Source organism: Acyrthosiphon pisum, chromosome A3, assembly GCF_005508785.2.
Source record: "Acyrthosiphon pisum isolate AL4f chromosome A3, pea_aphid_22Mar2018_4r6ur, whole genome shotgun sequence".
NCBI lineage: Eukaryota > Metazoa > Arthropoda > Insecta > Hemiptera > Aphididae > Acyrthosiphon > Acyrthosiphon pisum.
In genome coordinates, this window is record NC_042496.1 from 30,246,365 (window position 1) to 30,262,813 (window position 16,449).

At 25.5% G+C, this 16,449-nt stretch overlaps 2 protein-coding genes across 3 annotated transcripts; one reads left to right on the forward strand and one right to left on the reverse strand.

Moving 5' to 3' along the window:
• Positions 1-3,790: 3,790 nt before the first annotated feature.
• LOC100164869 (palmitoyl-protein thioesterase 1) lies at positions 3,791-8,874 on the reverse strand. 2 transcript variants are annotated; one of them, XM_001951957.5, is made up of 7 exons: positions 8,372-8,874; positions 8,165-8,293; positions 7,409-7,521; positions 5,786-5,913; positions 5,561-5,719; positions 4,544-4,820; positions 3,791-4,117 (listed from the first exon to the last, which is right to left on the reverse strand). In XM_001951957.5, exons 2-7 carry the CDS (start codon positions 8,277-8,279, stop codon positions 3,989-3,991), a joined length of 921 nt encoding a protein of 306 aa, XP_001951992.1. In that variant the 5' UTR covers positions 8,280-8,293; positions 8,372-8,874; the 3' UTR covers positions 3,791-3,988. The 2 variants fall into 2 exon arrangements, with proteins under 2 accessions (XP_001951992.1, XP_029346914.1); XM_029491054.1 differs by lacking the exon at positions 8,372-8,874 and having other exon boundaries at positions 8,165-8,342.
• A 157-nt stretch (positions 8,875-9,031) lies between these two features.
• LOC100162786 (ras-related protein Rab-35) lies at positions 9,032-14,162 on the forward strand. Its single transcript, XM_001951911.4, has 5 exons — positions 9,032-9,402; positions 9,509-9,683; positions 9,773-9,897; positions 10,236-10,360; positions 12,243-14,162. Exons 1-5 carry the CDS (start codon positions 9,351-9,353, stop codon positions 12,372-12,374), a joined length of 609 nt encoding a protein of 202 aa, XP_001951946.1. The 5' UTR covers positions 9,032-9,350; the 3' UTR covers positions 12,375-14,162.
• Positions 14,163-16,449: the final 2,287 nt, after the last annotated feature.

Below are 16,449 nucleotides of genomic sequence, written 5' to 3' on the forward strand. Positions count from 1 at the left end.
CCGTACAATATGCAATTACATCAATTATATCGTATTATTATTATTATTAAGTATTGTCAGTTTCAAGGTTACAATGTTACTATCGTACTATCGCAGAAGAGGCGGCTCGTGTATATGTGCACAAGTGCACGTGCGCTACCTAGAAAAAACGTGCAAACTCAAGAAAAATTGAAAACATTTATCATAATAATACAACTGAGTACCTATAGTGTTATAAAGATTATTTTTAAAAATAAAAAAACAAATTCAGAATATTATGAAAATAATATAATATATTTTGGATATGGTTATTTCGATTTGGCCGGGCGCGGTTGTTTGTGACGGAATGATATCGGTGTGTATTATACGGTATCTCCCAGAAGTCCCGTATTACACTTAGTATCCTTAGTACCAAAATTTTTGTTGATTGTATTTTTAAAACAGTTTAAAAAAAAAATATATTAAAATTTAATGAAAATCGCCCAAGTTAGTGCTAATTATTATTTTTAATTTCTAAGAATAATATAGTTATGTTACCTATGCGTACGGCATTAGCAAAATATGATTCACATATTAATTATTACAATCACGCTAATTTTTCGGTTAAAATTAAAAATAATAACTTAATAAAACTTATTATTATTATTATTATTAATAATTAGCTATAACTTGGGTAATTTTCATTAAATTTTAATTTTTTTTTTTTTGAACTGTTTTAAAAAACACGACCAACAAAATGGCCATCTTGAAAACTTAAAAAACTTATTTGTCTAAAAAAATTGTTTGATAATTTTTGAAGTTTTGAAAAATAAAACCAAATATCATGCTATTCAATCAGAATTTCCATACTTATGACTGTAAAAAAAACTGCATTTAAATATATTGATTTTCCTCGGAGATACTAAGGGTTTTACGGAACTTCTGGGATACAATGTAGTGGTGCAGTAGTGCAAGTGCATACATTCGTTGTGCACATATTTTGTACAGTATAAAAATTAAAACAAGTCAAAACACGCAACCCGCGTTATAATGGAATAATTGATGTGCACATTCGTTTTGTGCACATAACCAATTAAATTGTTTTCAGTGAATTATTTTCGACGTCACCGCGCCGTTGCGCGTCGGCATAGGCATTATAATTTATTATTACTCTCTTTCCTTCATTATATTCCGATTATCAGCTGATAAATAATGTAAGTCGATCATTATCGGAAATTAAAACCTACAATCGTGTTTCCGTTTAAAAATTTGAACAAAATAAAAGCTAATTGGTGAATAACTAAAATTTGTAAACAATTATTTAATACAATTTATAATATATATATATAATATTGGTTATGTTTTTTGGATGTTCACTAATTCATTAAAAACCCACGAGCCGCCAATGCATCACACACACCGGTCACCACGCAATCTAGGCGACAATAGGGTCGCATAATTGTACCTAAATAACAATTGTTTTTTTTAATTAACGAAACTCACTAATTCTTAATTGACCAACAAGTTTTAAGGGGCTATTGAAATTATTGAGGCAGCTGTAAATCCTTTGACAACGACCCATTCCGCCGGACAGTCCTTTTAATGGGCATCATTTGAATTGACCTATATAGATTTGAAAATTTTATTTTTGAAATTATTACTTCAAATTAGTTACTATACTTATGAATAATTAATATGTATAAGAATTTTACAAATCTGAAACCTCCCTCCAAGCTTAAAAAAATGTACTTATGTAAATAAAAATATATTAAAAAAATGTAGGAAAGTATAAGTAACCACTAACCACTCTGATGTACAGTAAGAGTCGAAATGGTATATTATCTCGTCTTTGACTTTTGAGTAGGTCATTACTCATTAATATAAAATGTGGTAATATACAAAAAGTTTCAAATCCCCATATAAAATAATTTTGAATTATACCAAAATAACTACATCTTGAACAATAATATGACACACCAAATTTGGATTCAAAATAAAACACTCGACCATACATCAACTACACGACTAGATAGGACAGTCAATATATATTATCCAGCTCCTTGGGAAAAAACAATTCTGTACATCAGTATTCCAAGCATTCAATCGGGTTTGGCACCACGGACTATACATATATAGTACAGACTTTTGACTATTGAATTCAGCAGAAAAATCACTCAGTTTTTAATATTAATAATTAAATATTAATTTTCCTTAAAAGTAATTAACAGGTATTGAATAATAATATGTAGATATGTAGTATTATGTTGAATTTATTGAGAACTAGTTATTAAGTATAATAAGGTGTTAACTGATATATGTATAAACTATATAGTGCGTAGTATAATGTAAGTATGCATTATTTTTATTCAAATAAATTAACAAAATAATTTGCACAGTTTTGCGATATTCAAATTCTTACTTTAAAGTTTAAATGCTTATAAAAAAAATATTGTGACTAAGTATTTTTGATAGAAGAACCATGTATTCAACTTACAAATTTTTTGACAGAGAAAAAAAACAAAACAAAATCGAAAATGTCAAATATAAATAATTGGCTCAAAAACCGTCAAAATATTTTTAAAATATTATCATGCATAGAAAATGTCATAATAAACATTCAGTGAACATTTTAAGTATCCACGGTTATTTATTTTTGAATTACACCAAAAAAGACGAAATCAATTTTATCAAAAAAAAATTTGATTTTACAATGCTAATAAATGCTTAGATTTTCTTCAATAGTATCTTTTCTGATAGGAAAGGGAATTTAGTTGGTACTTTGGGTCAAAACTCAAAAGTAAAAAATTCCTTATAGTTTTTGAAAATGCAAGGAATAAAAGAAAAGAAAAATTAAGGAAAAACGGGAATTTTTACGCAAAATCTGTTTTTGATAAAATCAAATTTGGTTTTTGGTGTAAGGTGTAACTCTAAAAAAAATAGTTTTTTATATCAGCATTTTTCATACATGATAAAATTTTCAAAAAATATTGATTTGTTTTGAACTGTTTACGGACATTTTTAGTTTCCTATTTCTTTTGTTTTTTTTTTTTTAATGAATGTCAATAAAATTTTATTTGCTGGGTAAAAATGCTTGACAATTAAATACAAGGCTCTTAATATACTGTTACAATGACATTTGAAAAATATTAAAAAACCCAGTCACAATTTTTTTTATAAACATTTAAAAATCGAATTTTGACAAAAGGCGTAAAAATCACGAAAATGTGTAAATTATTTTGAGTTAGAAATTCATAAAAAATTTTATTTTTAAACCTAAGATTTGAAAATGCAATACAGGATTCCTGATAAGATTATCTACCTTTAATAAAAAAAAAGTCTAGAAGTCAAATTAAATTTTTATGAGCGTTTACGAGCGAAGTTCAAATTTTTACAACATTGTTATTCACTCGATTTCTCATGTAGTGATTTAAGCTAGTAGGTATAGATAAGTAAATTTGATGAGATTTGATTGAAGGGAGCGGGAAGTCACCCCGTAAATACCTACAAAAAAAAAAATAATATAAAATATCCACACTGACAAAACGGCTCAGACTCGTTATTCATACAATGATATTATATTATTGAATTCAAATTTAATACCATCCATTATACAGTGATCCACTTGTAACCTACTGTACAGCAGAGCGATATCCACTAACCCACCTTTTTATACATTTTGAAACTACCAACAAGATTCAATTTAGTATTTACCATCAGAAACCATTCTCAAAGTTGAATGTTGAAGCATTATTACTGCTAATTTTAATGTATACAGATTAAACATAACGAAAAAAAAAACACACATAGTAAATCAACACTTTTATCACTCTGCTGAGAATTTAAAATAAAATTTTTTTTTTTATTATAAAATGTTTCACTCAATTAAAAAAACATTTACAAAGCACATTAAAAGAATGCACACACCAAAAATAGTAAGCTATCAGTAACAAAATGTAATTAAATCAATATAAAATTCTGATTTTTTTTTGATTGATTTACTATTTACACCAAATAGTATAATATTAGTATGCTATTCTTTGAGATATTTATTAACAATTTCATTCAAAAACCATTCTTCAGAAAACTGAAGATGATTACCAGGAACTGACAAGAAATGTAAACGTCCACTTTCTTCTAATACTTTCAAACCAAGTCGGTCCTAAAATATACACAAATTACAAAATATAAGTTTATAACATTGCAAAATTGAATATACAATTTGTGGATAGGCAGGTACCAATTAATATAGATCAGCTAAAGTTTACATTTTCATAAATTTCATCACGTATCCAAATATTTTTTTTTCATAGAAGAATAAAAATTAAAAACTCCTTCAACTATCATTTATATTTTAGTATTTAATTAAATTCTAGAAAATTAATTAAAAACTCTTTTTCTATAATCTTTAACTTTCCATAGTTAAAAATATGTATAATGGTTTATAATGGTTTATAATAGTAAAATTGTTTAAATGAATGATAGTAGTCTGAATGAACATTGTTAAGGTATAGTACATAAGCTGCCAACAATAACTGGGTTTGCCAATGATTAAAATTAATTTTTGATTTTCAATATAATTACTTACTGTGAGGTAAAATACAGACTGTTCAAGTGGCATAATTTCTTTATCTTGACCTGGTGAGTAAAATGCAAACCATTCACTTTCTTTTGGAATAACCATTGTATCATTTGTAAACATAACCATGATAAAGTTTTTTAATTTGAGCAAATTTTCACGATAATTTTCATTAATAATGCGTTCATTGTTGATGTCTGCTAAAAAATGGCTACCTTTTATATAATCTGATTCCTTAATTGGATCATGCCAATATTCTGCTTGAACTAATGAATTTTGTACCCATCTAAAAAATATTACAAAATATAATGATTTGATAATACAATTTATTTAAATATTTACACCACATATTGGTTAAAGTAATGTCATAAATATAATTTGGAGGATTTGTATGTACTAGTGTTTCCTTTGAAGTACAAAATAAAGAAGTGTTAAGGTAATATGAAATAGAAGCACAGTAAAACTTGTATATAAAGTAGTCACGGACCCATCAAAACTGACTGTTAGACACAACAGGTATCTGTTGTAAACAGGATTTAGTATTATTTAAGTCAAACTCATATAGTCATATACGTATCTATTTAATGAAAATATTGTACTTTTGTGAAAAAAATCAGATATTAAATATAGATACACATACATACATGACACAAAAATAATTATAAAACCACAGTTACGTTTAAGTTATCTGCGATATATGAGTATATTATAATTGGTTGTAATCCATGCCACTATTGCATAGTGTTGTACATATGAATGTAATTAAATTTGAGATAAAAGATTGTTGTCTGTTAAGAAGGTATCAGGAAGAAATATTAATGTCCATGTCCATAATATACAGGTTGATATACATAAAATCCCTATCAATTTGCTGGGACTTGTATAATTTTGTTCACTGAGAGAGGTATGCGTTATCTACGGGAGTCCATAAAGGCAATTTTCACTATATTTAGTAACAATTAAGAATGATTTTTTTTATAAACAACAATTTTTAAAGTGCTATTTCGTAGAATTAATTCTGTTTACTTTGCATAAGCTTCTTTGTTCAAAACTAATCTTATATATTCGCACCATTTGTGACTAGAATAAAGACATCTTGGCATACCAAAAACTCCTTGATGTTGGCCGCCTATAGATATAAGATTTAACATTGGAGGATTAGGACATCTTTGTGCAACTGCTCTCCTGAAAGAAAATATTACATAAATCATAATACTCTTTGCTTTCATACATTACATATTTTTATTATACAAAAATTGAGCTCCTTGTGAAAATCCAATAGCATTATAACCACTAGACAACTTTGGATCTATAGATATTTGTTTGCAAGCATCTTTAACTTGAAGGTTAACATTCATGAAAAAACTGTTCTTCACATCCTATATTAAATTAAAATGAAAAAAATATATATAAGTATTACTAAGATATTGAAGTTTATATTATTTGCATAGGACTGTGGCGCCAAATTAAATTTGAATTGATATGGCAAAATTTAAAGTCATGTAACCATCATCTCACATCAACCCAAGACATACAGTATAATAGGTATAATATTAAACATATTAAAAGGTACTAACTATAAATTAATAATTATAAATATACATACTACATATTAAATTAAAATATATAAATTCACTAAACTTATGTTGCCATACTAAGTTGTATCTTATCTATGATTGTACCCACTTTTAGTTACCAATTTATTAATGAAATTGCTAGATGATGAGTGTTCATTTTTTAATTTTAATTAAATTATCAGTTGGCGGCAACAGCTGCTATTGATACATTTATTTAACATTTTAAGTACCTACATTAATATTAATTAATTTAAATTATCTTTTGAATTTCCTATAGCTTAATCATTTATAATTTGATTTTGTAATTACAATTAAGCACACATAATATCCAAGGGTCATGCATCTTTTCCATCAGAAAAAAAAATGTATTTAACCAAAACCAGAAAAGCATTGGTTTTAGTTTCATCCAAAATTGTATATACAGAGTGCGGCATAAGTCGGTTCCCCAATTAACACAACAAATTAAATATGTACAAAATAAAAATTAATTAATTGGGGAACCGACTTATGCCGCACCCTGTATATGTCACTACTTACAAGATATAATTTTGAAAATTCTGATGCGTTTTAAATGTCTGTTAAGACATAATTTCTGTTCATAACTTCTTATAACTAAACTATCAAAAAAAAAAAAAACCCAATGAGACTGTGGATAATATTTTTACCTTTAAATTTGTTAATAAATCAATTATCAGTTATCACTAATATTAAAAGCAACAGAGTAAAATGGGTTTTCCTTATTGTAAATTTTGATATTATGTTGTTAGTTAGATAGAAACAACTCGTCATGTGAGTCTGACTTGCTCTTATCGAAAAATTGATTTTTTTTTTTTTTTTTTTTTAAATGTTTGAAAGTCAGTGAGAGCTGTCTCTTGGAGGTGACTTCCGGGTAAAGCGAAATAAACCTTATAAAAACAAAATATACTTAAAAATAACAAATATTGCCGGTATAGTAAGTTTTGACAGAAAAAAATTTTTTTTTTTTTGGCGTTAACGAATAGGACCCCTACATACTCTTCTCATTAGACCGGACTACTAAAATATTTAAATTGTTATTTATCATATCAAAAATTATATACATGGGTAAAATTATAAATTGTTTAGTTTTTTGTTTAGCTAAAAATGTAATATTTTTACATCTTAATTCTAAGAATCAATTGTAGAGGAGTATAGTGAGGAAAACTCAAGTAGCCCTAGTACACTATTCCATACTTTTAGCAGCTTTGTTATTAATTTTTCTAACATTAACATTTTTAAAAAAAACTATCATAATGTAAATAATAAATCTACATAAGACCTGTTCAAAAGATTTTCCAATTTGTAACGACTTCACATAAGTATCGGTTCCCAAGTTCTTCTGTAATAACTTAATAATTCTTCCAAGACTTAATGGATTACAACAGCTATCGCCTAAAATGAAAATATTATTTTGTCTTTATAAAGAAAATGTGCTACTGTTACAAAATAATAAGTATAGGTACATAATATTAGAACTTTTTAAACATTATAAATCAATACCCAGATGTACTAACTAATAAATATATATTATATACAAAACTTTAAAATTGTGACTATATTGTAATCTTTTAAAATATAATAAAATATGATACCTATTATAATTTATAACCAATATCACATATATGCTTAAAATAATTATTTTAGAACTACAATATTCTGTTTGTAATTGATTCAATATTTAACAACGGTAAAAAAAAAAAACATTTTTATGTTAAAATTGCTCGGTTTGTTTGCTTAAACAAAATTTACAACCCGTGGAAACCCAATCAACCCATGGAAATACTTATTTAAATTGAATAACTTTTATAGTTCACTAAAATCTATAAAAGTATAAACTAATTACTAAATATAAGTATTAGCATTGATTTTAAATAATAGTATTAATAATATGTATTAATAGAAGATTTTAGAGTATAGAAAACCCAACGAATAGGTACAATGTAATGGGATAAATTATTATGTTGCAAAATAACATACTACCTACATACATTATACGTCATAAAAGAAGAAATTGTATTTTAATTATTTGTCTTACCCATTCCATGCCATAATACAACTGGGGGCGAACCATCATTGATTCGATTACCATAAGCCAAAATTGTTAAAAGAATGAAAATAAATATGTGTGAAAAAAATCCAATTTGATGCATAGTAATACTGGTACCTTTAAAGTAAATCAAAAACTATCAAAACAACCTAGTAAAAAAATATCACATTAGTCTTAAGTCTCGGCAAATCTTACCTGACAATCAATGACTTATTAATAAATACAACTATAAATTATAAATTATAGCGATTTACATTTATTGTAAAAATGTGTAAATCATTAATTAATAAATAATAATATCGGACATTTTTTAAATATTTCAAATAAAAACCTGGACGTTATCAAATATCATTATATCACTATATCACTGCTATTTAAGGTTTTCCAACCTCTACAACAACTAACAAGTTACTAGGCTTAAGGTTAAGGCTATGGCCATGACGTCCTACAATAAATTATACTCGTATGGGCCATGCCCAGATGCCCAGTACGTCCCATAGAAAATATATCCTAAGGGGCCTAGCACTTCACGGTAATAGATATAGGCGCATAGGTACATAAATGCACTATGCCTTAATATACAGGGGTTATGCCCCTGCTGCACATCACAATAATTGTAGTATAATTGCTATCCGGTATTCCTCACTTTCACGGGCCTCGGACCTCGGTGCCTCACACTGAAACCACGAGTAATAAATAATAATAAGTAATAATAACCATGGTGGGGATGTTATCATCACTTATCACTGAGAGAATGTCCCGGGATGATAATCGACGAGTTACCGTGAAATGCGACCGTGGTGAAACATTGGAACTTCTTCATTATCAGCGAACCGTTTTGTTTTCCGTTTTTTTTTTTTTTTTTTTGTGGATGATTCATGTTTTGATTGTAGTGAGAAATTTTAATTCGTATTCATTTTTTGCCTGTGCTGTTAAATTTTTTACATTTTTTATACATGATTTCGTGTAAGTGTTCCATCGTACAGTGTTCGTGTCTGCTGTTAAACAATATCATTACAGAATATTTCACCGCACTAGTCGACTACAGTAGCTCTGGTTCCGGTCCAAATTGCACCGTCAATGTACAATTATACCTGATGATTTTACCATAGATGTCACAATAAGACAGTACTTGTGAACCGTAATTGTCTTATTCTGGAAATCCATAAACACAATGGCTAAAGAATATGATCATCTGTTTAAGCTGTTAATCATCGGAGATAGTGGTGAGCGCTCGTAATGTTGCCGAATGTGCTCTCTCCTAAGCAATTACATACCATTAAGTATAACTCAACTAATGATTTTTAAATTATGTGTTTGTTGTCTCTATAGGTGTTGGCAAAAGTTCATTGCTTGTTCGTTTTGCCGATAACACATTCTCTGGTAGTTATATAACGACCATAGGCGTCGACTTCAAAATTCGAACAGTTATAGTTGATGGAGAAAAAGTGAAATTACAGATATGGGACACTGCAGGTCAAGAAAGATTTAGAACAATTACATCCACGTAAGGAATTGCATATTTGTACAATTTCATTTGAACTTATGTACCTATATAAAGCTAAAGTTACATTTTTCCAAATATTCTACTTACAGGTATTACCGAGGTACACATGGTGTTATAGTTGTATACGATGTTAGCAATGGGGATTCATTTGCAAACGTCAAACGATGGTTACACGAGATTGACCAAAATTGTGAAGTTGTCAATAGGATATTAGGTAAATAGCATATCTTGTTTACATTAACTATTAGTTTAATTAGGTACTGTTATTAAAATTTATTAATTATTGATTTTTTAGCAAAATAACGATGTTTGCTAAACTACAAATGAGAATTAATCTTAACATTATACCCTATTATTACTATCACCAATTTAGTTAAAAATGTCAAGCATAAATTATTCTTTTTTCAAGCCAATTAAAACTAATTATTGATTTTTATCTTAAAAAAAAATATATATTTTAATATTTTATTAATAAAAAATATTATTTTGATCAGTTAAAATATTAAATAAATTGAATTACTTTTTTATTTATTCCTATGACCAATTTTTCAGTTGGAAACAAAAACGATGCCCCAGATCGAAAAGTAGTGTTAACAGAAGATGCTCAGAGGTTTGCTGATCAAATGGGCATCCAATTATATGAAACAAGCGCCAAAGACAACATAAATGTTGAACAGGTAACAATCGTAATTTATTCATGAATAATTAAATATACTAAAATATCTGATATACCATATATGTACCTAATGAACACATCTATATTTTAATATGAAATACCTATATTTTTTAGTTTTTTACTTCTCTAAAACGTTTTTACGTAGGTAGTAATTATTAATTAGTAAAATACGAGGTAAAATATTAATTTTTAATTTTATGTTAGTTGCATATTAGTTAAATGTAGGTATAGTATAATTATTATTTCTTAAAAGATTAAACCCATTTATTTACTCCTCTGGTTAGTCACATTAGGATTTTAAATATTCCTGAATATTAGTATTTAAATGTTATTTTGTTATTAATTGTAATAATGTTATTACTTTATGTTGCATACATGCCAAAAATGTTTTAGTAAACATTTTTATTATTACTCTTTTATTTATATTGTAAGTAATTTTTTTCTTTTTCACTAAGTCACTTTTTGCATATTGTTGACTATGTTGTGATACATGCAAAAAACAACCAAGTGAAAAAAAAAGGTTGAAGTACAAAAGTTATAAAATTATTTATATAATTATAAAAAAATTCATCTAGCCACATTTTGCATGACAGCAACTACTAAATATTGAACTTTAAGGCCAATAATTGATCTGGTTTCTTCCCATAAACTTTTCATATATTTGATTAACTTTCTCTTGTCTCCCCTTAAAAGTCAAATATCACTTTTTCACTTATTCCTGTATTAACTACTTTCCAATTTCTATTCTCCTTTCTAAAATTTAATATTAAAGTTCAATGAAGTTGATATCAACATTTATATTTAGGTACATAATATAATTATTGGTTCTTCAATATAAAATTTCTATCGAAGGTTTGGTTTTGACTTTTGTATTTTCGATATTATAAATTTCATTAAATTAAATTAAATATTAGGTTTATGCAATTACATTAATTATATATGTTTAGAAAATATTGATTATATTATCAAAAATTCAAATTATGTTTTAATAGTATAAGTAGTACAATCTGTAAGTAAATAATCTATCAGAATTCCTTTAAATAAGTTTATAATCAATTAAAAAGTAATAAAAAAAATAAACTTTGAACTCAAACAACTTTTTATAAGTGAAACTAAAAAAAAAATTAGGACAGGCCAATGATATAAAAATTCTTATTACAAAATAAGTTTTTATATTTTAATTTTAAATTCTATTAAATCAGTATTTTATTCTGTCAGTATTATGCCAGGCCATGGCCAGTCAGGCCTGACTCGTAGTTGTGCCTATGACTGTTTTAGTAGGTATAATTTTCATTAAAGAAAATATGTTATGAGGACGTCACATCTGCCATTTTACGTTCCATGTATTCTATTTTACTGTGTTATTTTTTAACTAATAATGAATTGACTCGGAATTGACCTAATATAAAATTTAGAGTAGGATTATTATCCGGAGCATCTCAGAGGCTTTCATTGATATTTTAATTATGAAGTAAGTTATAAGAATTTTATAACTGTTATTTTTATGCACAATTTAAAATGATCATAACTTGCTTAAAAACTAAAATATCAATAAAAACCTCCAATATGCCTTGAATCATAATCTTGGCTTTAAATTGTATAATAGTAATATTCACTCTAAAAAAAAACAACCAAAATTAACTAAATAAAGTAGATTATTTTGAATGTAAAATGTGGTATGTTTGAATCCAGGAACAACACAGGCGGGCGTGGCATATTAATAAAAAAAATGTTATTTTAAAAATTAAAGGTATCTCTTAATAATTATTAAATAATATGAATAGTTATTATAGTATTGTTTGGCCATTCTAAAATTAAAATTTAATAATTTATCCCAAAATGATCCAATGATTTTATATATAACTTTTCTAAATATGTTATAGATGTTCATGTCGATTACTAAACAAGTATTGCGGAACAAAAAGGAAACCAAGGAACGTCAGGCACATCAGAACAATGATGTAGTGAATTTAAGAAAAGGTCACTCGAAAGGAGCGAAAAGAAAATGTTGTTAAATCCCATTGTTGCTGTAAGTGTTTTCAATTTTAAGCTATAATTATTATTTTTTTCTTTTCAATTTTTGTTACCACATACACATTATTATATTATGTGAATACACAAAGCTCAAAGTTTTTATTTCACATTTACAAAAAATAGTAACAATATAAAACCATATTTTAGTTTCTAATCATGGCTCTACCTTTTAATAAGTTTTGGTATATTAAAACACTGATTACCACCTGATCATAATCATATTGTTTATGTCTAATATATGTATTTCATTAAAATTATTTTTATTTTTTTTTGATTTATAATGTGAACACCAGTAAAATATAAATAAAATGTATTTATGTCTTGCCTTTAGAACATTTATGGCTTTAAAGAACTAACGTTGTTATGATCTATCATTATGAAGTATAAATGTGATAATATACTAAATTAATTTAAACATATTACTTTACATCCTGATCAAAATATTCAAAAATATTCTAAATAATTAGTATATTTATTAAATTATTTAATGAATTAATATCATAATCCAAATATTGAATAAAGTTATCAAGAGTTGTAATATTTTATTATTTATTACAATATTATTTTAAAGAATACACTTAGGGGGAAAATATGTTGTATACAATATAATTTTGTTTATACCTGTAAAAAGTGATCATTTCATAATTAAACAAATTCATTTGAATAATGCATTATGATTATTTATAAAAACTAACCATAATACCTACCAATTTAAATTAGAATAAAAACATAAGCTTTTATAATATATACATTAAAATTATACTGTTTTTATATTTTAAATAAAAAATAAAAAATATCAATATTTACTATTATGAATTAAAATAAAATTTATATATTTATATTTACAATATTATTTTTAATTCAAACATTCAAATTATTGTATTTATATTATGTAATAATTATGAACGTCCCACAAGAGATCACTAGTTTAAAGTAATAAGACGATGTATATTCCATCACTTTTTAATTTAGTAAATCTGTTGATAGAACTCTACCCTATATTATAAAATAATCAAAAAATTTTGTTATTTAATTATATTACTACAGTAATCTCAGACTATTAAAATGGATTACCATTAAAGGTATTGAGTCTCATAATAATTCTATAATTTATAAGTGTCTACTAATTAAAAAAAGAAAAAAATAATAATTGAATAGCCTGAACTGAGCCTTACATACAGTAAAGAGATATTAATTTTGTCCGTCTACCTACATGCATCTAGGTACATTATAGTTCAAAACATTATGAAATAAGTTAAAATCAAATAATGTCAACTTTAATTCAATATTAAAAATTACATGTTTACAAATTACAATATTATATTAATTATTATAATGTTTTTAAATACCTAAGAAATTAGTTATTGTAATATGTAAAAAAAAATTGTTTACTTTGGAACTCATTTAGGTTTTTATTCAGTACATGTATAAGGTATAACTTATAGCCTATAGGCATGTATTTCAATATTTTTTTTAGTATTTATAAGTTATACAATCTATTTTATTTTTGTTTATATTGTAAGAAAAACATCAATGTAGGAAAAAATGTCTAAAATATATAATATATATTATACAATATATTATCATAATAATATAATACTAGTTATTCATTTTAAAGTTAAATTTATATCGACCAATTATTTATCTTTTGAAAAATGATGGACCCTTTTATAATTGTATTATATACCTACTGTCTTCCATTATTTTTTATATGTAAATATTCAGTTAAAATAATTAATTTATAATTATACCTATAATTTAATAGATAGTCTGTGATGTTACATTTCATTGAACCTCATTTATTTAGCTATCTTATTTAGATGGCAAACACATATTTTGAATAATGTGTTAATTTAGTATTGATGAGCTATACATAATCAATAGCTTCTATATTATGCATATTTCTGATCACTAATCAGTACATTTTAATGAAAATAAAAAAGGTGTTACAAGTAAAAATAATTATAAAAGTATGGTGTAGTTTAAATTTATCAAAAATATTGTAAACTGCGTTATTAAATTATCCATATTTTTAAAAATAAAAAGATTGTACCATGGCCCTCAGGTGTCATAATATTATTAATATCATAAATTGTTCATAAGTTTAAGTTGTTGATTACATATAATGTATTATGTACAGCATTTCTCACATTCAGATTTTAAATTAAATATATATTATACTATAATACATTTTTTTTTTTAGATATATATCCTAATTTTACTTTGAAGAATTAGAGTATTTTCTATTTACGATACAACTTGTAAAATATTAAATAGCAATACATATTATTATATTCTCGCATAATTAAATCAAAGTTCAGGATTTTTCTACAATGGTTAGTGATTTCTATTTGTTTAAATATAACAGTTATTATTCTTTCTGAGTATGTTTTCTAATATACCTAGAATAAAAATTATGATAGTTGGATGGTATTACTCAGTATAACTATATGTCTACATGCATTATTCCGTTAATTGTTTTAAATATGAAGTACAAATATTTAGAAATTCTATATTTTCTATACTCATAATCAACTAATAATTTTACTAATATTATTATTACCTAAATATCAATGAATCTGATTTGTAAATTTTAAATATTAACTTATGTTTAACAAATAATACATAAATTATAATTAGGTATGATGTACTAAAACCTTTATAACATACTAGTTGATTTCAATTATCCGTAAAAAATAAATATCTTATTTAAAGAAACTGAAAAAACTGAGCAATTAAGTTTAATTACTATTATACATTATAATATATTAATATAATAAAGTATAAACTTTTTATTATTTCTATACATTAAGGACGCTACACCCACAAGTGTTTTATCCGTCTTACAAATGTACAACATTGCAATAACTGTTTTGCGCGGAATAGAACCACTCATGCTGTAATGATAATTAAGACTACAAATTGATATATACAGTGCTCAATTTGGCAAAATAATGTAGGGGAACTCTATTTACTTTTAAAAAAAGGGCATCTCCATCACTTGTTAAACATTATTGAGCCTCAGGAGCATTGCCCTCACTCCCCCTAATAACCCTTTTTAAATCATATAAAAAATATTTATAAATAATCAGTAAAAAAAAAAAAAATACAAGTTAATATAAGACATAGGTAATTACTGTTATATTATAGTTATAAATAATAATAAACTTAAAAGGTTAATAAAAGTAAATTAATTAATAATTTACGAATAATTAGTTAATATTAACTAATTTATAGGTCCGCGGTTATGAAATAATCCATAAGACAAATTATGATGGTATCTCGCACATTTTGATAAAAATGTAGAATGATGAAGCGTCCCGTGTGTTCCCCTTAAAATAGTAGTAGGGGTACGCTAACATTTCTGAAAAATTAGTTGGGGTACCATGTCTCTCTCTGAGTGCCCACCCTCCTGCAAGTCGAGCACTGGATATTCAATGTAATTGAGAACATAATCTGTGCATTATCATTTTTATTTTTTTAAATTACTGAGGTATACAAAAAATGCAAATTTTTGCAAATTTTCAAATTTGAATAACTTTGTTTGAAGTTCCGACATTGAATAAATAAAAATAATATTCCAGAGTCAAAGTTCTCCTTTTTATGTGGTGAAAATTTAGTTTCTTTGTTATGACTGTAGTCTTCTTGATTTTTTTCCTTGTAAAACAGTTTTTGCTATGTTTTACATTTGTAAGATGGAAACAAAACATGCAGGTGTAACGTCCTCTAAAGTTAATGTGTATTTCATAAATTAAAAATCAATAGAACTTTACAAAAATTATTCATCACAAATCACCAATAAAGAATGTTTATGTTATTAATTTTACAGAATAAAAATGAATACTCAATTAAGCTCTAATAAATAAAAATCAATATAAATGCTCGATTTATTTCAATATCTTAACAATTATAAAATAGCTTTATAGATACTTTAAATATTTTAAACCATTTAATAATAATAATAACTGCTTCTTTAAAAAAAAAAAAAATGATTTTTGTTACATATTTTTACCTGAAAAGTATAATAATTATATAACTATTTCAGTTCAACAGTAA

Coding starts and splice junctions, on each gene's coding strand:
- LOC100164869 (XM_001951957.5), bottom strand. CDS start 8,279: ATGCATCAAATTGGATTTTTTTCACACATATTTATTTTCATTCTTTTA. Junction 5,914..7,408: donor TTGGAAAATCTTTTGAACAG/GTCTTATGTAGA, acceptor AATTTAATATAG/GATGTGAAGAACAGTTTTTT. Junction 5,720..5,785: donor TCACAAGGAGCTCAATTTTT/GTATAATAAAAA, acceptor ATTTTCTTTCAG/GAGAGCAGTTGCACAAAGAT.
- LOC100162786 (XM_001951911.4), top strand. CDS start 9,351: ATGGCTAAAGAATATGATCATCTGTTTAAGCTGTTAATCATCGGAGAT. Junction 9,403..9,508: donor GTTAATCATCGGAGATAGTG/GTGAGCGCTCGT, acceptor TTGTCTCTATAG/GTGTTGGCAAAAGTTCATTG. Junction 10,361..12,242: donor ACAACATAAATGTTGAACAG/GTAACAATCGTA, acceptor AATATGTTATAG/ATGTTCATGTCGATTACTAA.